The sequence below is a fragment of the Sus scrofa genome, chromosome X (assembly GCF_054392235.1).
Source record: "Sus scrofa isolate SSC_HxYL_T2T_F1_AM1 chromosome X, Sscrofa_HxYL_maternal_Yorkshire_Landrace_v2.0, whole genome shotgun sequence".
Classification (NCBI taxonomy): domain Eukaryota; kingdom Metazoa; phylum Chordata; class Mammalia; order Artiodactyla; family Suidae; genus Sus; species Sus scrofa.
In genome coordinates, this window is record NC_139401.1 from 42,645,906 (window position 1) to 42,667,293 (window position 21,388).

The 21,388-nt window shown below is 45.2% G+C and overlaps 1 protein-coding gene across 2 annotated transcripts in view; it reads right to left on the minus strand.

The window, feature by feature from the left end:
* Positions 1–1,411: 1,411 nt before the first annotated feature.
* The window catches only part of MAOB (monoamine oxidase B), a 119,954-nt gene continuing 99,977 nt past the window's right edge, over positions 1,412–21,388 (minus strand). The window contains exons 9-16 of one of the 2 annotated variants that reach the window (XM_085006370.1): positions 20,339–20,498; positions 13,753–13,849; positions 12,475–12,528; positions 11,451–11,508; positions 8,773–8,870; positions 4,586–4,697; positions 3,850–3,912; positions 1,412–2,418 (exon numbers count right to left, since the gene is read on the minus strand). In XM_085006370.1, coding sequence (XP_084862496.1) covers positions 2,266–2,418; positions 3,850–3,912; positions 4,586–4,697; positions 8,773–8,870; positions 11,451–11,508; positions 12,475–12,528; positions 13,753–13,849; positions 20,339–20,498 — 795 coding nt within the window. In that variant the 3' untranslated portion in view covers positions 1,412–2,265. 2 annotated transcript variants of the gene reach the window in all.

A 21,388-nucleotide genomic window follows, 5' to 3' on the forward strand; every position in this document is an offset into this window, starting at 1 on the left:
TGATGTTTTCAAAATGAGTATGAGGAGAAATGAAAATGAGCTCTCTGCAAAAGAGGCCACAGATACACTCTCCATTCTCTATTTCTTCTTTTTTTTAGGACGGTGCCTGTGGCGTATGGAAACTCCCAGGCTAGGGGTTGAATCGGAGCTGCAGCTGCAAGCCTACACCACAGTCACAGCAAAGGGGGATCTGAGCCGTGTCTGCGGCCTACACCACAGCTCATGGCAACACCGGATCCTTAACCCACTGAGCGAGACCAGGGATGGAACCTGCGCCTTCATGGATACTAGTCAGATTCATTTCCACTGCACCACAATGGGAACTCCCGAGGAATCTGCTGGTTTAAATCTCCCCATTTATCTCTCTCCCCCCTCCCCTCTGGTAACCGTAAGTTTGTTTTCTATGTCTGCGAGTGTGGATAGGTTTATTTGTGCCATATTTTAGATCCCACATATAAGTTTTCTCATATGATATTTTTCCTTCTCTGTCTGACTCAGTATGAGAATCTCTAGTTACATCCATGTTGCTGCAAATGGCATTATTTCATTCTTTTTCATGGCTGACTGATATTTCATTGTGTGTGTGTATCACATCCTTTTATCCATTCATCTCTTTGACCCTGTCTTAATGGATGTGTTGGCATTAGTAGTATCATGACTCCAGGGATTGGGGGGGATGTCTTGGAGGGGAGCATGCATTATATTTCTAGACAGATCCCCAAACCAAAATGGTTACAGGAGTCTTGGTTCTTTAAGGTCCTCATTTAGTTTCTAAAGTTCTTATAAATGCATGAATGTAAATGTCACGGTAAAATTGGGAAACTACACTATTACTGATTAATCTTGGGAGATTTCTTAAATTTCACTTGAGCTAAGAAGAATAACCTTCATTTTCTAAAGGAGCGTGTGAGAATGGTCATTTACGGATATAAAATACATCCTGATAAAAACTGTCCTTGGGAGTTGAGAGGTACGAGTGCTTTGAAATGATGATCTGATTTAAAAAGGAGTTCAAATGGGATTTAATGGACTGTGGAACTATAGTTTTAAAATTGAGTGTACCTAGTAAAAAGCTTTACGCTGATAAGGAATATGAAAGGTCGACTAAAATATTATAATTATCTTAATGGTTAAAGCCTCTTGCTTATTACTATGTCAATTATTTTGACAGCCTTTGGGGAGGGGGGAAGCAAGGAGCTCCGTCTTTTAGCGTCCTTATCATATCATTATAAACCATTTAGCAAGGGCTCACACCCACGATGAATCACACAATCAAAAGGCACACACCATTTGAGCTTTAAGGACATTTTGACCAAATGCTTTTAAGGCACAATTATATACCTAATACTGGCTCTTGATTTGATCTGTCCAAACCTTCAAGTTATTACCCCAAAAGAAAAGACAACAGACATCCGGTGAATCAACTTTATTTTTAATTACCCAAATGTATACCAACCTTTGTATCCAGATACAATGGAGAACACGAATGGAAGAAAAGACAAGATTCTTACCCAACCTCCTACCCCCCAAATTAAAATGAGCTGAAGACACAGTACACGAGATAGAAAGGGAAAGAGTCGCATCTGAATAAACCAAAACAATTTAGCACAGAGCAAACCACGCAAGGGGACACCACCAACAACCACAGCAGGGAGTGGAGGAAAGTGATTGGGAAATTCATCCTGGGGGGTGGGAAAAGCAAGGGACCCATGACCTAGGGCCCCAAGTACCAGCGGCTTATTGTGGACACTGGGCAATTACATTCCATCTCCCTCAGCTTCAGTTGGCTCAACTCTAAAATAGAAAAAAGGACGAGGTGGTCTCTAAGGTCTTGCAACTGTAACAACACAGAAGTCTAAGGACCAATGCACAGAACTTGGAAGATGTGGACACGACAGCCAAGCGGAAGGGTAAGCATAAAGCCACAGGGGTGGGAAAAAAGGAGATTTTTGTGCATGAGCAAGGAATATTGTAGGAGAGCAAGGACCTTTAACAAGCCTGTTTAACGACTATAAAGATTCGCGGGCCAGTAAACCTGGGAACGAGAGAGACAGCGCTAAGCGACGGAAGAGATACTCCGCGGGAATCAAAATGGAGAATGAGAGACGGGGTTTCCTGCGACCGGAAGTCGGCCTCATCTCACGCTCCCACCTTAGTCTACATTCTTTGGGTCTTCATGCAACATTATTACAACTCCTTCCCCAAACCCACACACCACACAGAATGAGAGGAGGGTGAGAGGGTGTGGTTACAGAGGCCCTCCCTTCAGACCCGCACGAGTAGCCCCCTTTTGTGGGCCAGGTAGCCGAGAGCAGTGGCTGAAAAGATGGCGGTCAATCCAATCAGCCTCAGCAGGCCGGGCACCGAGGGCAAGTGTCTCTCCAAGAAGGTCGTGGTAATGGGCTTCGCAGGCACATCCTGGGTTCAGAGAACACTTGGTGTCAGTACAGGGTTTGTGCCCTTTGCTCCACAAAGTCTGTATTTCCTCCAGGTCTTGGAACATGACCCGCTCCTGCCAACCTCTAGGCCATGAACCATCCTATTCCCTTTGCTCAGGACATTCAGCCCCATTCCCCACTGGGACCCTTACCTAACTAATTCTGACCGCTAACTTCGAGTCTCAGTTTATACCTCACTTCCTGCGTGAGCCTTTCCGGGATCCCCAAGCTAAGAGGAACCCCTCTTTTTTTTTTTTTTTTTTTTTTTTGTGAAAGCTCCTGGGCCAGGGACAGCATCCAAGCTGCAGCTGCGACTACATCAAAGCTGCCCCAATGCCAGATCCTTTAACCCACTGAGTGTCAGGCTGGAGATCAAAATTGGCACTTCTGTAGTGACCCAAGACACTGCCAGCCTCCATCACAGCCACAGCAACGCCAGATCTGAGCCATGTCTGCGACCTACGCTGTAGCTCAAGGCAACGCCGGATCCTTAACCTACTGAGCGAGGCTCGGGATCCAACCTGCATCCTCACGGACACTGTGTTAGGTTCTTAACCTACTGAGCCACAACGGGAACTCCTGCAGTCAGATTCTTAACCCACTGTCCACAGCGGGAACACATGACGCCTTCTTTTTACACTCTCAGTCTGTCATCATCATCACACTTGTGCTTTTTGGTCATCAGCACATGCTGAGCTCTGTGAAAGCACCGCTGTACCATTATCCCAGCGAATAATGCTGAGCAGGTGCACAGCAAGTGTTTGCTGAGTGAATGAATCTCTGGGCCACTCAGTGTGCAGCCCCATCTCTGACAGAAGCGCGAAGAGAATGACTTCGCAGCGGCAGGGCTGTGCTTTTTGACTTCGCACTTGACCCAGACGAACAACTTGGACCTTCAGGACCCTCGTCCTCTATCATGCATTTCATTCTGTCCTCCACGTGTCCCTTCCTTCCTCTGAGGGAAATTTCCCGAGGTTTTATTACAAAATGATAGGTAGACTGCAAATGCATTTTACATCTAAATCTGTTCTGTTTCATTCCGCTCCTCTGCCCGCCAGACAGGGGATGCTGGCATATCTTCCTTTCATTTCCCCCCACCCATCACTGGCTTAGAGATTACTGAGCAGGCATGTACTGAGTCCTTCAAATGTCTAGAACTCTCTGAGTAATGCCTCGTCTGACCAAAAAAAGAATTTTTCCCCTAATAATCTGCCATGGATGTGGCAGCTACAAATTGATCAAAGTTCTTCTAAAGCTCTCACCTCTGCCCTAACCCGTGGCATCTCTTTAAACCTTCATGGGTTGAACCACTTGGGGAAAGGTATGTGACTATCGACAAGCACGTGCAATTTGCAAATAGTTGTTTTCAGAGGAAAGAGATTTAAATTCACGAAAAGAAAACATAACCCACCACGGACTCTGGTTCAGACTGCCAGATTTCATCTTCTGGGATCTTTCCCATGGCATGCAGGATCTGCAAAGCAAGAGCAGCTTGGTGAGTTAACAAAAATGACACCATCTTGCTCCTCATCTGCTTTTTTTTTTTTTTTTTTTTTTTGTCTTTTTGCCTTTTCTAGGGCCACTCCCGTGGCATTTGGAGGTTCCCAGGCTAGGGGTCCAATTGGAGCTGCAGCCGCCAGCCTACACCACAGCCACAGCAACGCTGGATCTGAGCCACATCTGCGACCTACACCACAGCTCACGGCAATGCTGAATCCTTAACCCACTGAGTGAGGACAGGGATCGAACCCACAACCTCATGGTTCCTAGCCGGATTTGATTCCACTGCACCATGACAGGAACTCCTAATTTTTTTTTTTAAGTTTTATTGATGTAGAGTTGGTTTAGAATGCTGTGATAATTTCTGCCATACAACAAGGTGATTCAGTTCTATACGTACATAGATCCATTCTTTTTCAGATTCGTTCCCCATCTAGATTATCACGGACTAGAGCAGAACTCTCTGTTCACTGTTACTTTTGGATTATGGTCCTCACTTCATCTGAGGCCACTGTTAAAACAGGGTTTCATGGTCCTTCGCCTGGAGGTTAACGGGGAATCGGCCTCCAGGATCGGAGACATCGCAGACCTGCTGGTCAGGCCCAAGCGTTACCTTCTCCCCCACAGCCCATGACCCCAGGTCCTACCTCTCGGGCCGCTCTCTCTCCGGCCTCCACGGCCCCCTCCATGTAGCCACTCCAGTGCGTGGCAGTCTCCGTGCCGGCGAAATAAATCCTGCCGACTGGCTGGCGTAGAACCCTGGAAATGCAAGCGAAGCGGGAGAAACGGTCAGTTCTCAGAGCCAGAGGAGAGCCTTGCGGTGAAGGCCAAGGCTGGGCGGGTCCTCAGACCCTAAACGTCTGGAAGTACACCTGCAATTCTGGAACAATGTCCATCAGTTCCTCCAGTTCATGCATAATCTTCTTCTCTCTTTTTTTTTTTTTTTTTTTGGCCTTTTAGGGCCACACCTGCGACATATGGAGGTTCCCAGGCTAGGGGTCCAATCGGTCCTATGGCTGCCGGCCGACACCACAGCCACAGCCACAGCCACGCAGAATCTGAGCCGCATCTGTGACCTATCCCATAGCTCATGGCAATGCCGGATCCTTAACCCACTGATCCAGGCCAGGGATCGAACCCACATCCTCATGGTTCCTAGTCAGGTTCGTTAACCGCTCCTTGCATAATCTTTGTCACAGGCAGAATGGAATAAAAGACCAAGTTCACTCCTGCACCAAGTGCTTATGGGTAAAGAGACTCACATCGGTGGGGATAAAATAAGTACCTGCTTTGCGTACATCACGTCAAGGACCATATGTGCCCAGGCATAGATAGCTCCTTTTAGAGTTCAGGAGCTTTGAGCAAGGAGACATGTGCACCCAATTTCCCACCCAGGCATTGCAGCAATGAACTTGGCAGATCACTTCCTCTCACTTGAGCTCTGGCTTCCCCATCTCTTAAGGGGCATGATCCAGTGATTTTCTTCTTCTTTTTTTCTTTTTGCTTCTTATGGCCGCACCCGTGGCACATGGAGTTCCCAGGCTAGGGGTCCAATCGGAGCTGTAGCCACCAGCCTACAGCAGCCACAGCCACAGCAACACGGGATACAAGCCACATCTGCAACCTACACTGCAGCTCACGGCAACGCCAGATCCTTAACTCCCCGAGCGAGGCCAGGGATTGAACCTGTGTCCTCATGAATGCTAGTCCGGTTTGCTACCACTGAGGCATGATGGGAACTCCCATTACCTAATGATTTTTTTTTTTTTTTGGTTTACGGTACATGCTTTATTAAAATGGTGTGGGTATTTACAGTATCTGCAGATTACCCAATGATTTTTAAAACCTTTTCTCTCAGTAACATGTAACAAACCTCTGCATATACCCATGACTCCAAAACTACCATTCACTGAGCACTTAGCTACACAAAAGGACAAAAGTGCCACAGCATTTGGCTTCTACGGGGGCAGTCTGTTGTTACCATGACAAAAATACCGTAAGGGAAGTACCATCAACATGTCATTACTAATCCTATTTCAGGTTTCCATTATATCAGACAATAGATGTGGTGTCCACAGCTAACACCCAGGCTCTATCTTAGCCAACACTGTACCCCACTGGGCCTTTTATCAGAAAACCAAACGAGCTGGCTTGAATTGGCGGCTTTTCCTTCACTTACTCTTATTGGTGCCATCGAGAAATAAAAGGGGGAGTTCCCGTCGTGGCTCAGCGGGTTAAGAACCCGACATAGTCTCCTTGAGGGTGCAGGTTCAATCCCTGGTCACGCTCAGCGAGTTAAGGATCCAGCATTGTTGCAAGCTGTGGTGCAGGTCGCAGATGCAGCTTGGATCTGGCATTGCTATGGCTGTGGCGGAGGCCAGCAGCAGCAGCTCTGATTCTACCCCTAGCCCAGGGGAACTTGCATATGCCGCAGGTGTGTCCATAAAGAGAAAAAAAGAAAAGAAAAGAAAAATTTTTAAGAAAGGAGAAAAAGGGGAAGAAAATAGAATAAATTAAAGAATACTAGAATGCTGATAATAATACATGGCATAATCTGGAATTATCCACAGCCAGCATGGGCTAGAGAGCCTAAGGTATTAAGGAAGGGTTTTTGGAAAAAGAAGGTAAATTTAGGAGTTCCCTGGTGGCCTAGCCGTTAAGGACCTGACACTGTCACTGATGTGGCTCAGGTCACTGATAAGGTGCAGGTTCCATCCCTGGCCTGGGAACTTCTGCATGCTGCAGGTGCAGCCAAAAAAAAAAAAAAAAGGTAAATTATTTATTTCCTCCATATTCATTAAACAGTGCTTCTTCCACACTACTTGTGCATTGTTTTCAAACAGAGGGAACCCAAACTGGAAACCCCTGGGGGGCCTGGCCAAATCCTAGAATTAAATATTAGAAGAGAGAATAAAGGCTTAGCAGACTAATCATGTTGACAGTTGAAATGTAAAAATGTAAACTACAAGAATTAATTTCAAAGAGGCAAAGATATTGTCCCTCCACTTGTCACGTGGAAATAATCTTCCTTTGGAGGGAAAAAAAAAATCCCAACAGCTAGGGAAGAAAAGTTCCTGCTCCTTCTCGGTCATGAGAATAAACAGACACTATGGGATATTCCCGTGTACATTGCTTGCGGCCTGGAGGAATAAAATAGTTCCTTGTGGGTTTTACTACTTCATCGTGACAGTTTTGCAGCCTACGAAATAAACACACATTTCTCAAAGTAAAAAATCCTTAAGAAATGTGTGTTTTGTTCTTTTTACTAAAGTTGTACTGTCAACACTGCCCTCTGTCTTCCACCCGGAAGCAGAACATGTGCCGTGTACTTCCTGGGCCATGAAGGTAAGACTCCTTGCAGTATATCCCAAAGGTCATGGACCTGAAGGGTCACAGGAAGGACTGCGGGCCAGTTGTCCTTGCCCAGGTTGAGCGTTGTGTCACTAAATCACGCTCTGCCTTGGTTCCTTCCCTGTAAATCGAAGCTAGTCATATGAAGCCTGAAACATGCCCTTGGGAAAGACTCAAGGACGTGCGATCGGTGTCACCACCAATGGCTGCTAGGCTGGGGTTTATCTGGCTTCTTTCATGTGTTCGGGGTCAGGAAAATGCTGACCAAAACCATCAGATATTTTCTCACAAGCAGGTTTTAATCCTCCTTTGACTAGTTTTCAAGGACAGATTGATTAGCTGTTGACATTTGCCACCCCCTTTTTTTTTTTTTTTGGCTGCATACTCTCAACAGCCTTTTTTTTTTTTTTTTGGCTTATTATATTTCTCCTATTTTGTTTAGATCAAGCTCTTGGCATTAAATGATTGCTTGGTTTAGTATTACTATAATGATCATAATAATTACTGCTATAGTATTAATTCATACCTTGTTGTCATCGAGTACAATAAACTAAACACCAATGAGTCACACTTGGATGCACAACACTGTAAATACTAAAAGCCACTGAATCATACACACTGCATGGGTGAATTGTAGGGTATGAGATAATTATAGCTCAATAAAAATGTTGAAAATAACTTATGCGCTCATTAACATACTGATTACTGCCTACTGCGTGCCATCTTGTACTTTCTCATACACCTGCTAAAGGTGAGGTTCTGCAGGGGGGCAAGGGGGAGTGGGGCGGACTGGGAGCTTGGGGTTAATGGATGCAAACTATTGCCCTTGGAGTGGATAAGCTATGAGATCCTGCTGTCGAGCACAGGGAACTCTATCTAATCACTTGTGATGGAACATGATGGAGGATAAGGTGAGAAAAAGAATGTATGTGTGCCTGGCTCACTGTGCTGTACAGCAGAAATTGACAAAATATAGTAAATCAACTATAATAAATTAAAAAAAAGACCGAGTGTGGTTCAGAGAACCAGGAGAAGTGTCCAGGAGTTCAAGCAATAACCGACTTGGTCACATGCCATCCAATTCAGCCATTCATCGTGTATAATGTTTATCATGCCATACCTGTTGGCACTTACACTGTGCCATTTGCGGACATTGCACTGAGCTCTAAGCCAAGCACAAAGACACTTCTGACCTGCTAAGCGAACCCTCTCTCTCAATTCCTATTCTCACGCTGCAACCTTCTTTGGCGCTATGGATGGGAATTGCTCCTTCAGAGGAATTAAGAGTAACAAGCACCACCCCGATGCAGAATTGCAATGACTGCCTGAGTGAGATTCACAAGATACAAGGGAAACTGGAGACGTGGGGATTTCTTCCCCAGCATTTACAAGAAACAAGGGAGAAGAACTACAGGAACCTGCTTAGAGTTCTGGGCTCAGGTTCAGCGAACTTCCATTAGAACTGAGCACACTGTTACTCTACCTTCCATACTGAGTCATGATCCCAGGGGGGAAGTAGGTCGTGTAGCAGCCCGCCGAGTACTGCTCCTCGCACCAGTTCTTCTCTTCATAGTGCACGGGCTGCAAGACAGAATGACAAAAACTCAAAGGAGACTCAGAGGAAGCTATCCAGTCTAGAACAAATCAAACACAGTCCAGGAGGCTTCACAGGGGTGAATCAATATTTGCCTTGAAATCGAGTCGTCTTATCCAGAGGTCTGTAGAGATAAGACTTTGGGCAGGGGAATGTTTTTGATAATAAATGTCTTAAAAGTCCCAACGTAGAAAGTTTTCTGGGGAGTTCCCATCATGGCTCAGTGGTAACGAACCCAACTAGTATCCATGAGGATGCAGGTTCGATCCCTGGTCTCGATCAGTGGGTTAAGGACCGGTGTTGCCGAGAGCTGTGAAATAGGTCGCAGACATGGCTCGGATCTGGCATTGCTGTGGCTGTAGCATAGGATGGCAGCTACAGCTCTGATTCAATCCCTAGCCTGGGAACTTGCATATGCCTCGGGTGTGGCCCTAAAAAAGCCAAATAAAATAAAATTAAAAATAATCAAAGTTTTCTGACTTGGCTCATTCACGTCTCAGATATTGTTCATAAACGCAATTGTCTAGCTTCATGTTTAAACTGGCCTTACCAATTTAAAGAAGTCTTTAGTGTCTTGCGGTTTTAAGACAAGTTTACAAAAGGGTTTATTCCTACTTGGGATGGCTGGAGGAGGAAAAAAGTAGAAAACCATGCCTGTTGAGAAAAATGAATGACCAGGTTTATGTTCTGGGTGCAAGTGAGCTTTGTTAAGAGAAGCTAGACAGAAAAATTAATGTTTTTGTGGAAAGTAGGCGCGTCGGCGGATGGCAGGACTTGTAAGCAACTCTGGGTCTGAAAAATATGTTTTTGCCATGAACAGGCAAAACATTAGCTGAGATTCTGCAAAGTTCAAGCTCTTTATTAAAATAACTAAACATAAGTGTTATCATTAAGCGTTATTTTGAAAAGAGAAAATCCACATGGCAAGTCAAGGGAAAAATGGTAGTGTAAAAATAGATTTGGAAAAGATGCTTTGTTTCAAAAATCTGCGGTCATCGATGGGACTTGGGATAGCCATTTGTTTTTTGTTTGTTTTTGTTTTTTGTCTTTTTGCCTTTTCTAGGGCCGCTCCCGCGGCATATGGAGGTTCCCAGGCTGGGGGTCGAATCAGAGCTGTAGCCACCGGTCTACACCACAGCCACAGCCACGCAGGATCCGAGCCACATCTGCGACCTACACCACAGATCACGGCAACACTGCATCCTTAACCCACGGAGCAAGGCCAGGGATCGCGACCTCATGGTCCCTAGTCGGATTCGTTAACCACTGCGCCAGACGGGAACTTCTCAAACTGTAGATTTTTAAAAAAATATTTTTCTGGAGGTTTCTGGTGGCTCAGCAGGTTAAGGATTCAGCATTGTCACTGCAGTGGCTCCAGTCACTGCTGTAGCTTGGGTTCAATCACTGGCCTGGCCACTTCCTCACGCCTCGGGTGCGGCGTGCCCCCCTCCCCAAAATGACAAATTCAAAAGCCACATTTTGACTGGGAGGAGGCAAGCCGCTGCAAAGCCGAGCAAGATAAATGTTCCGGGGATTAGATGAAGCCATGTAGCTGCTCAACTAGGTCATGACATGCTCTGCCAAGATTTGGATTTAAGAGGCTTAACAAGTTAAACATTCTTAGCCCTTTCATCAGATTTTTCTCATGCTTTAACTGCTCATTTGTACCTTGTTTTCTACTGTCTTCAAATGCTTCATGGATAACTGGATTTGATAATGGCTTTCAAAAGGTGATTCAATCCATGTCAAAACATTAAAAACCCAGCGCTCTGGTGGATGTAACGAGAACGTCGACTCATGGCTTTAAATATCGATGAGGGAGGTGGTTATGGCTACTGGTTACGGGCCTCTTGGGCCCTTGGACTATCATCAAATGCCCCTGCCGCCCTGCCTCGCTACCCCGTCTCATCCTGCCTTTAAGCCCCCTGGTGGGAACTACCTGTGGAACTTGAAGATCTGTGCTTCTTTGGGCTGCCTGCAAAGGTGTCTAGGAAAACCAGCTGACAGGGCTCACATCGAGCCAATCAGCGTCTTCCCTGCTCCAGGAAGAGCTCTTTTTTTTTCTTTCTTTCTTTCTTTCTTTTTTTTTTTTTTTTTTTTTTTTTTTGTCTTTTTGCCTTTTCTTGAGCCGCACCCGTGGCATATGGAGGTTCCCAGGCTAGGGGGCCGAATCGGAGCTGTAGCCACCGGCCTACACCCCAGCTCACAGCAACGCCGGATCCTTCACCCACTGAGCGAGGCCAGGGATCGAACTCGAAACCTCATGGTTCCTAGTCGGATTTGTTAACCACTGCACCACGACGGGAACTGCATGAAGAGCTCTGAACTCAGGGACAAGGGGCACACACATTAAGGCTGCAGGGTTGCTAAGCTGCCACCAGCAGAGCCAGGGCCCATCATCTTCTGGGTCAACTCATAAGGTGACCAACTCTGTCGTGTAGATGCCTCCAAGAGGCTCAGGGGAGAAACATGAGCTCCAGAGCCCTACCTGCAGGAGCCTATCCCTGCTAATCCCACCCCAACAAAGAAAGCTCTCTCTCCCTTAGGCAAGGGTTGGGAAGTCTTACGTTCAAAGCTTCTTTTGAACCCAGAACTTTTGCATAGAGGTCGCAAAGTTTCTTCAGCCTAGGAGGAGGGGGAAAAAGACAAAAATGAAAATGAAGAAGGAAGAAAACAGGAAAGAGGTACCTATTATTCTCGTCATTCAAAAAGATTCTGAGCTATTGCTCCCACTTGACATTTGGTTTTCATTTTTCAAGACAAGGCACTTGGCTCCAGTTCGGAAATCTTGAATCTACGAGGTCACTGTGTATTAAAGAAAAGGAAGTGATGCATTGACCAGCATCACGGGGGACACAGGACGATTTGTTCATTCATTCAAGAACACATCGTGTACCTCTTGTCAATATCTAAAGCCCTGGAGAGTCTGGGAGGAACGACACATGACTTTTGCTCACCCTCCTCTTTTTCTCCATCCCACTAAGAGGAAATGGGCAGAGGGGAATGGGAAAAGTTTCGAATTCTGCTTCTGCCTCTTACATCTTATGAGGTCTTGAGGGTACTTAAGCTCTCGGACTTTTTTAGTCTGATCAGCAAACGCGCCTGATTTTTTTCACGAGCGATGGTAAAACAGCGTGGTCCCAGGACCAGCAGCCACAGCAGCAGCATCACCCAGGAACTTGTTAGAAGGGCAAATTCTCAGACCCCATCCCAGACCTGCTATCCTGCAGAAATGGTACTGGCAGCAACTGTGTTTTCACAAACCTTCCAGGTGATTAAGTTTGAGAAGCACTGATATAAAGCACAGGAAGTTCCCAGATCAATGACTGGTACATAACAAATGCTCAATAAATGGTAGCTCTTAAGAACTTTGGTCTCGGGAGTTCCCTGGTGGCCTCGTGGTTAAGGATCTGGTGTTGTCACTGCTGTGGTATGGGTTTGATCCCTGACCCTGGGAATTGTCACATGCCGTGGGCGTGGCCAAAAAAAGAAAAAGTTAAATGACAGGTAGAAAGAAGAAGGTGGAAAGAAAGGGAGACGGGGTCATGGGAAAGAAGGGACGGAAGGAACAAGAGGCACATGTTTGCTTACCTTTCTTCTTTGGTAAGACGGGCCAGTTTTCTGGCTTTGTGGGCAAGGATAAATCTAAAACATACAAAGAAGAAAAAGGGGACAAATGAATGGCTGCTTCCATCCTGGCCTCATTTCCATAGCTCCCCATGCACTTAGTGTACAAGTTCAAAGTGAACCAGAAGAAACCAACTCTACGTTACCTTATTTTATGTTGGATGTTTTCCTAGTTACATGGTACATTCCTGACACTAAAAGGCACCTTCTCGTTCTGGGGTTTCAAAGGGACTGAAACCAGATGACGGGCCATCATTTCTGCCTAGGGTCATACCATGACTGACCCTTCTCCTCCGACATGGCTGGTGGTCAACAGGAATACTTTTTGGGTCTCCAAGCCCTCGTTCTTTGGTTCTGTTTTCGAGATGGTGTCTCCCTAGTGCTGAGCCTTCTAGAATTTTCCTCCACGTCTAGCCCTATGATTGTTTTCAACTTAACGACTGGCTTTGATCTCCTTGTTCTGACCCGGAGGCCCATCTCAATTTTGGCTCTTCCAGGCAACCATCCTTCGGGCCAGGTCCTGGCCCCCATTACATCCCCATTTTTGCTGGTCTTGGCTCCTCCCTAGTGGCGCTTGGAAAATCTTAGCAACCGGCATGAACACCACTGATGCCCACACAGCTTCCACAAGAAGCTGTCTTAGTGAAACACCCCAAGTCAAATCTTCATATCATGCGTTCACAAAAGATAGCTTACCAGAATAGATCAACCCTAAACATATCAACCATCACTAAATAGAAGCAGTAAACGAGGAGAACAAAATTTAAAATATTGATATTCTGGAGTTCCCATTGTGGCGAAGTGGTTCACGAATCCGACTAGGAACCATGAGGTTGCGGGTTCGATCCCTGGCCTTGCTCAGGGGGTTAAGGATCCGGCATTGCCTTGCGCTGGGGTGTAGGTTGCAGACGCGGCTCGGATCCCGAGTTGCTGTGGCTGTGGTGTAGGCTTGGCAGCTACAGCTCCGATTGGACCCCTAGCCTGGGAACCTCCATATGCCGCCGGCGCGGCCCTAGAAAAGGCAAAAAGACCAAAAAAAAAATTGATATTCTAATTCCTTTCTCAATATTTATTTATGCGAAGACATTTTGAAAAAAGCAATAAGATGTTTTCTACTGCTGAATGGGGAGAAGAGTGACATTGGGTAAAACTTTATTGAACACTGTTTGGGGCACATGTATGAATAATATGGGAACACACTGTCAACACAGAAGGTCCTTGCACAGCCACGGGTCACCTTACCCTATGATGGCGGCACAGCTGCCATCAGGCTTGGAATCATCCAACGTGTAGGCGATTGGAGCTTCCTCTCCTTCAATAATCATGCTTCCACAGTAATCTTGGGGTAGAGCAAAATGGAAAAAAGATATTCATTACCCTAGCAAGCTATCTGTCACAATTACAATGAAGCACACCTTCTGCAGCTTGAGAAGCCCAAAGGCTGAAAATAAGATATATTCTAAATCTATGAAGGCAAACCAAACAGATATCAATACGGAGGCTGGTAGCCAATATTTTGTGGACAATTCAAACGGCAAGCCCCCTCTGCATAGAAGCAACGTGATATTATGAATTAATCCAGACCATCATTTAACGAAATCTTGTTTTTCTTGCCGTTAACACGTGTGTCCCCTATTTCCTCTTTCACAAGAAATCAGATAAAGCCAAGGATGTGTTAAAGAAATGCTAGTCCTTAGAGTTCCCGTCGTGGTTAACGAATCTGACTAGGAACCACGAGGTTGCAGGTTCGATCCCTGGCCTCGCTGAGTAGGTTAAGGATCCGGCGTTGCCGTGAGCTGTGGTGTAGGTCAGCGGCTACAGCTCCGATTAGACCCCTAGCCTGGGAACCTCCATATGCCATGGGAAGTGGCCCTAGAAAAGGCAAAAAGACAAAAATAAAAACAGAAACAAATTCACAGATTTCAGAACCAATCCATGGTTATCATAGGTGAAACCATTGGGGGGAGGGAGGAATTGGGAGGGTGGGAATACCACATACACATTATTGTATAAAATAGACGATTTTTTTTGTCTTTTTGTCTTTTTAGGGCTGCACCTTCTGCATATGGAGGTTCCCAGGCTGGGACTCTAATCAGAGCTGTAGCCACCGGCCTACGCCACAGCCATAGCAACACCAGATCTGAGCCCTGTCTGTGACCTACACCACTGCTCATGATGATGCTGGATTTCCCAACCCACTGAGCAAGGCCAGGGATCGAACCTGAAACCTCACGGTTTCTAGTCGGATTCATTTCCTCTGCGCCATGACGGGAACTCCTAAAATACATGATTAACAAGAACCTACATAGAGCACAGGGAAATCTACTCAATAGTTTGTAATAACCTATATGGAAAAAAGAATGGATATGTTTATATGTCTGATTCACTTTGCTGTACACCTGAAACGAATACAACAGTATAAATCAACTACATTCCAATAAAATTAAACTTAAAAGAAAAATCACCACAGGGTCCTCCTATCATGGTGCAGTGGAAATGAATCCAACTAGTATCCATGAGGATGTGGGTTTGAGCCTTGGCCTCGCTCAGTGGGTCGGAGATCCGGCACTGCCATGAGCTGTGGTGTAGGTTGCAGATCCTCTGTTGCTGTGGCTGTGGTGTAGGCTGGCAGCTGCAGCTCCGATTGGACCCCTAGCCTGGGAACCTCCATATGCTGTGGGTGCGGCCCTAAAAAGCAAAAAAAAAAAAAAAAAAAAAGAAGTGCTAGTCCATTACTGTAAAACAGAAGGTCCTGAATATTTCGCATTTTATGAAAAGCCACTTATTCAATGCTAACTAGTTCCTGATAATCTGGAGACAGAGCAGAGAGTATGTGGATAACTAAAATGTACAGAGAACAGAGTTCCCACTGTGGCCCAGTAGGTTAAGGATCCGACTGCAGCAGCTTGAGTTACTGTGGAGGCGCGGGTTCAATGCTTTGCCCTGAGCAGTGGGTTAAGGGTCTGGCATTGCCACAGCCGTGGCTTAGGTCATAGCTGCAGCCTGGATTTGATCCCTGACCTGGGAACGTCCATATGCCACAGGAGCGGCCAAAGAAAAAATAAAAATAAAAAAAATTTTTTTTAAATGCACTGAGTCTTAAATCCTCATTTCTTTTTCTTTGTCTTTTTGTCTTTTTACGGCCGCACCCACGGCATATGGAGGTTCCCAGGCTAGGGGTCCAATCAGAGCTGTAGCCGCCAGCCTACACCATAGCCACAGCCACACAGGATCCGAACCGCATCTGCGACCTACACCACAGCTCACGGCAACGCCAGATCCTTAACCCAATGAGTGAGGCCAGAAATCGAACCCACAACCTCATGCTTCCTAGTCGGATTTGTTTCGGCTGCGCCACGACGGGAACTCCTTAAACCCTCATTTCAAAGAGGACTTCCAGAACAACGTGGGAAACAATTTCACCTCATTCTGGACAAAAGTGCTTTTCTCATTCCCCTCTTGAACTAAATATATGTCATTTCTACCAAAGCATAGGATAGAGCAATGTTGGAAATGTCAGGGCAGAATTTGAAATGTTATAAGAAGGAGGCTGCTACAGAGCACCACTCCTCCTGCTCCAGCATTTACTTGCAAATCGAGGTTGTTTGAACAAGATGAAAGGCCTTGTAACAAATGTTGTATAGAAAAATCCAATGAAAGGGTTTCAAAATGGGAAAGAACGGAACAAGAACTTCGAGGGTATGCACTGCCCGCATCTGTGTGTGAGTGACACACCTGTAAGCCTTTCCACCTGCACGTGCTTCTCTCTCTCTCCCCCCGAACCCTCCCCACCTTGCATCCCTGAGAATCAATGTCCTGGCCAGCCATGGGATTGCGGTGCACCTGCACGCCCCTCAAATGTCCTGGGGCTAGGAAAAACATTGAGAAAAACTGAAATATGGGAAGGAGAAATGTTTAAAGTCTCTCCCAGAACTCAAGTATACAGGAGAACTAGCTAAGAACTCACCTTGTTGTAAGAAGAGAGGAGTTCCCGTCGTGGCGCAGTGGGTAACGAATCCGACTAGGAACCATGAGGTTTCGGGTTCGATCCCTGGCCTCGCCGAGTGGGTTAAGGATCCAGCATTGCCATGAGCTGTGGTCACAGATGAGGCTCAGATCCCACATGGCTGTGCCTGTGGTGTAGGCCAGCAGCTGCAGCTCTTATTCAACCCCTATCCTGGGAACCTCCATATGCCATGGGTGCGGCCCTAAAAAGCAAAAAAAAAAAAAAAAAAAAAAAAAAAAGTACAGTACTGCCACGAGATTAGATCACATAAATCTGTGTTCTCCCAAGTGGAGTGTGCACACCTAGATAGTGGAGAAAGATATCAGAAATTCTTATTTCAATTTCATCTTTTTTCTATCTCTGTATATGTTATAATAAAAATACTTCATTTTTTCAGCACTCTATGTGCATAACTTAGGAATAGATATATTCAGTGGTAGTCCATGTTTCATTTTTTTTTTCTTTTTACGACTGCACCTGCGGCATATGGAAATTCCCAAGCTATGGGTTGAATTGGAGCTGCAGCTGCCGGCCTACACAGCAGCCATAGCAACACCGGATCTGAGCTTGCGGCAACACTGGATCCCACTGAGTGAAGCCAGGGATGGAACCCGCATTCTCACAGAGATAACGTTGGGTCCTTAATCCACTGAGTCACAACAGGAACTCCATGATGTTTCATTTTTTTAATATACAGGGCTATAAAAAAATATTTGGAGCCCAGCAACAAAGATCAGTGGGAAAGAAATATTGGTCCAGAAAAGCCCCATGTGCATATATTTCATAGTATGATGAAACCATCATAAACAAATTTTTAAAAACGAACACAAATTTTTAAAAATTTGAAACACATCCAGAAAAAAATTAAAGAGCACAGGATAAACAGATAATTTACAAAACGACTTAACATAGCCGTGAAGCCTTATTAATGATAAAACTTACAAATCATAGATGTGGGATATTTTCCCCTACTGATTGGCAGAAGGTTAAAAATAGTATTAGCTGGTCTACCCAAGTCCATTGACTTCATAATTCTACTTTTATAAATTTATCAAAAAGAAACGCTCCTATTCAAATCTTCAGAGCCATTCAAAGGAAGCTGTTTACTGCAGCCGAGTGAGTAATAGCAAAAACTTGGAAACAATCGAAATGCCTATCATCAGCATACCTACTGGGTACCTTTTGATAGAGCCATCCAGTGAAATGCGGTTTCATCGTTGTTAAAGTGAGGTTGATTTAAATGCACTGATGTGGAGAAATGTCTATGACATACCATTAATGGGAAAGAGCAAATTTCAGTATAACATGTATTGTGTTTTTGAAAAAATAATGCTTTGGGGAAAATATATAACATTTATTTAAATTATATTTGCATACAAATATTATTTACGTATGTATTTATGTATGTATGTATGTATGTATGTATGTATGTATGTATGTATGTATGTATGTCTTTTTAAGCTGTACCCACAGCATGTGGAAGTTCCCAGGCTAGGGGTTGAACTGGAGCTGTAGCTGCTGGCCAGATTCGAGCCACATCCGCAACCTACACCACAGCTCATGGCCACACGCCGGATCCTTCACTCACTGAGCAAGGCCAGGGATGGAACCTGCATCCTCATGGACACTAGCCAGGTTCATTTCCCCTGAGCCACAACAGGAACTCCTAACCACCACAGTGTCTTTGGGGATGGCATTGAAAATCTGATGCAAAGCAAAGACCCTGTTATGAGTTAACCTCCTCGGCTTTTATTCCCTTGCAGAATCCTTTTACAATATTGTTATTGAATCACTTATCAACGGAACCGGAATCACACCGGATGTGAGTTTTGGAGCCCTCCCCTATAGTTCTATAATAGCCTAGGTAACAGCCACAGTGTACTCAATACACTGTAATGCAGTGCTCAGTTTACAAGACTGTCTTCCTCCCAAGTCTGGATCTTCCTGGTAAGGAAACATGCCTTTGAATTCCCAACACTGAGCTCAGCACCTGTCATACAATAGGCGCTCTATAGGGGTCTGTTGAAAAAAACAGATAAATACGGTAACACAAAAGAAATTGAAAATGCTTTGGGGGAGTTCCCATCGTGGCTCAGCAGAAATGAATCAGACTAGTATCCATGAGGATGCAGGTTCGGTCCCTGGCCTCGATCAATGGGTTAAGGATCCGGTGTTGCATTGGGCTGTGGTGTAGGTGGCAGATGTGGCTCGGATCCCAAGTTGCTGTGGCTGTGGTGTAGGCCGGCAGCTGTGGCTCTGATTTGACCCCTAACCTGGGAACCTCCATGTGCCGTGGGTGCGGCCCTAAAAAGACAAAACTAAATAAATACGTAAATCTATCCATCAATCAGGTGACCTGAGCTTAGCGCCAGCAACCTCGTCATGGCGGGTCACTGCACCGTTCTTTGCAAAAGGTAGATTACTTGCTCAACGGATGTGCCAACCCAATAATAGCCCTAAATAGAATTTCCTGCAAAGGTGGAGAATTCGGAGGCTGCAATGTGTTGGGAAAGAATAGATACAGGAAGAACTGCCCTAAGGTAGGAATAAAACGAAACCTTCCTCTCCCTTCTGCAATCTAGCTCCTTGCTTCAGTCCATGCTTTCCTTTGCCCTCAGTCCCAAGCATACTGTTCTCCTACGTCCTCCACTTGGAAGAAAATAGATGCGATGAAAGTAAATGCGCTAAGACTCTGGTGTTGTGCTATCCAATTGGGTAGCCGCGAGCCATGTGTGATTTTTTTTTATATATATTTGAATGTAAAGCAATTAAAATAAAGTAAAATTGAACAATCCAGGTCTTCATTCTCACTAGCTACATCTCAAGTGTTCAATGCCCACACACGTGGCTAGCGGCTGCCGTACTGGACAGAGCCACGCTGGGACATTTCCATCGCTGCAGAACCCAGCACGTTAGCGGGCATCCTGGTAATGCCCTACCCAGGACAGCAGTACACTTACTGAATATATATGAATGAACAAACAAATGGAATTTCATAGAGTCTCTCTCTTTTTAAATTTCTTTTTTCTTTTTTTCTTTTTAGGGCTGCACCCACAGGATATGGAGGGTCCCTGGCTAGGTGTTGAATAGGAGCTGCAGCTGCTGGCCTACATCACAGCCACAGCCATGCGGCATCTGAGCCACGTCTGCGACCTACACCACAGCTCAGGGCAACACGGGATCCTTCACCCACTGAGCGAGGCCAGGGATCAAACCCGCATCCTCATGGATAACAGTCGGATTCGTTTCTGCTGCACCACAATGGGAACTCTTTATAGAGTCTTGATAAGACCGAGACGTTGCCTGGAAATTTTCAGAATCCCCACCTTTGTGAATGGCTCTATAAACTCATATGTTAAGTTGTATTAGAAAATATTAATAACCTGTTTTCATAAGATCTTGTGAAAGGGTTAAGCAAACTATGTTGAATGATAAAAAGAGTTGATCATATTCCTTTTTCTTTTTTGGTCACCTCACAGGATATGAAGTTCCTGGGCCAGGGATCAGATCTGAGCTGCAGTTTCGACCTATGCCATAGTTGTGACAATGTCGGATCCTTAACCCTCTGTGCCAGGTCAGGGATCGAACCCGTGTCCTGGTGCTGCGGAAACGCCATTGATCCTGTTGAACCACAGCAGGAACTCCAAGAGTTGATCATATTCTAAAGGAAGTTAATTCCATGAGTTTGTGCTGATGTACCATGGAATTGTACTTAGAGCCTGGCTGAATGTTGTATGCCTGGCATTCTAAGAAAAACAGTTACATGCAAATGGGTGACTTTGCACTAAATGTCTTGGCCCTTCTAAAAAGAAAAGTACTCACCCTTATGCCTCCAGAAGGGCTCTTTGTAATAAACTATACACTTGATGACAGAGCCCAGAGGTACACGAGTGATGAGCTGGTTTCTCATCATTGGCAGAGGGGGACTGAAATGAATCTTCATGCCCAGGACAGGAGGAATGGCGCTAATCACATACTTAGCCTGGAAGCAAAAGAGCATGGTTAAACATTGGTGCTGGGTTGTTTTTCCTCTTTTTCTAATGTTTCTCCCTCACTTTACCCTCGTCCCCCACTCAGTCTCTTCCTAGAGACTAGAAGGGTCTCATTACAATCAAAATGAGCTCTTACTGATCTCTTGTTCAAAACCTCCAATGACTTCTGATCATATCTGGAGTCAAAGCCAATCTCCTCACAGACACTTTCAAGGTCATACATGAAAGGGACCCCTGTGACATCTCTGACTCCATCTTCTGTTACTCTTCCCCTCAGTCCTCCTAGTTCTGCAATTTTGACTACTTTGCTGTTAGATGACCTTATTTAAAATTTCATGAGTCAAAACCACAATGAAGTATCACCTCACACCAGTCAGAACGGCCATGATCAAAAAGTCGAGAAACAATAAAGGCTGGAGAGGGTGTGGAGAAAAGGGAACCCTCCTACACTGTTGGTAGGAATGTAAATTTGTACAACCACTATGGAGGACAGTGTGGAGGTTCCTTAAAAAACTAAATATAGAGCTGCTACATGATTCAGCAATCCCACTCCTGGGAATCTATCCGGAGAAAATTATACCTCAAAAAGATACATGCACCCCAATGTTCACAGCAGTACCATATACAATAGCCAAGACATGGAAGCAACCTAAATGTCCACTGACAGATGAGTGGATAAAGATGTGATACATATACACAACGGAATATTACTCAGCCATAAAAAAGAATGAAATGCCATTTGCAGCAGCAAGGATGGACGTAGAGGTTATCATACTGAGTGAAGTAAGTCAGAAAGAGAAAGACAAATATCATATGATACCATTTATATGTGGAATCTAATAAAAATAACACAGAAGAACCTATTTAATAAAACAAACTC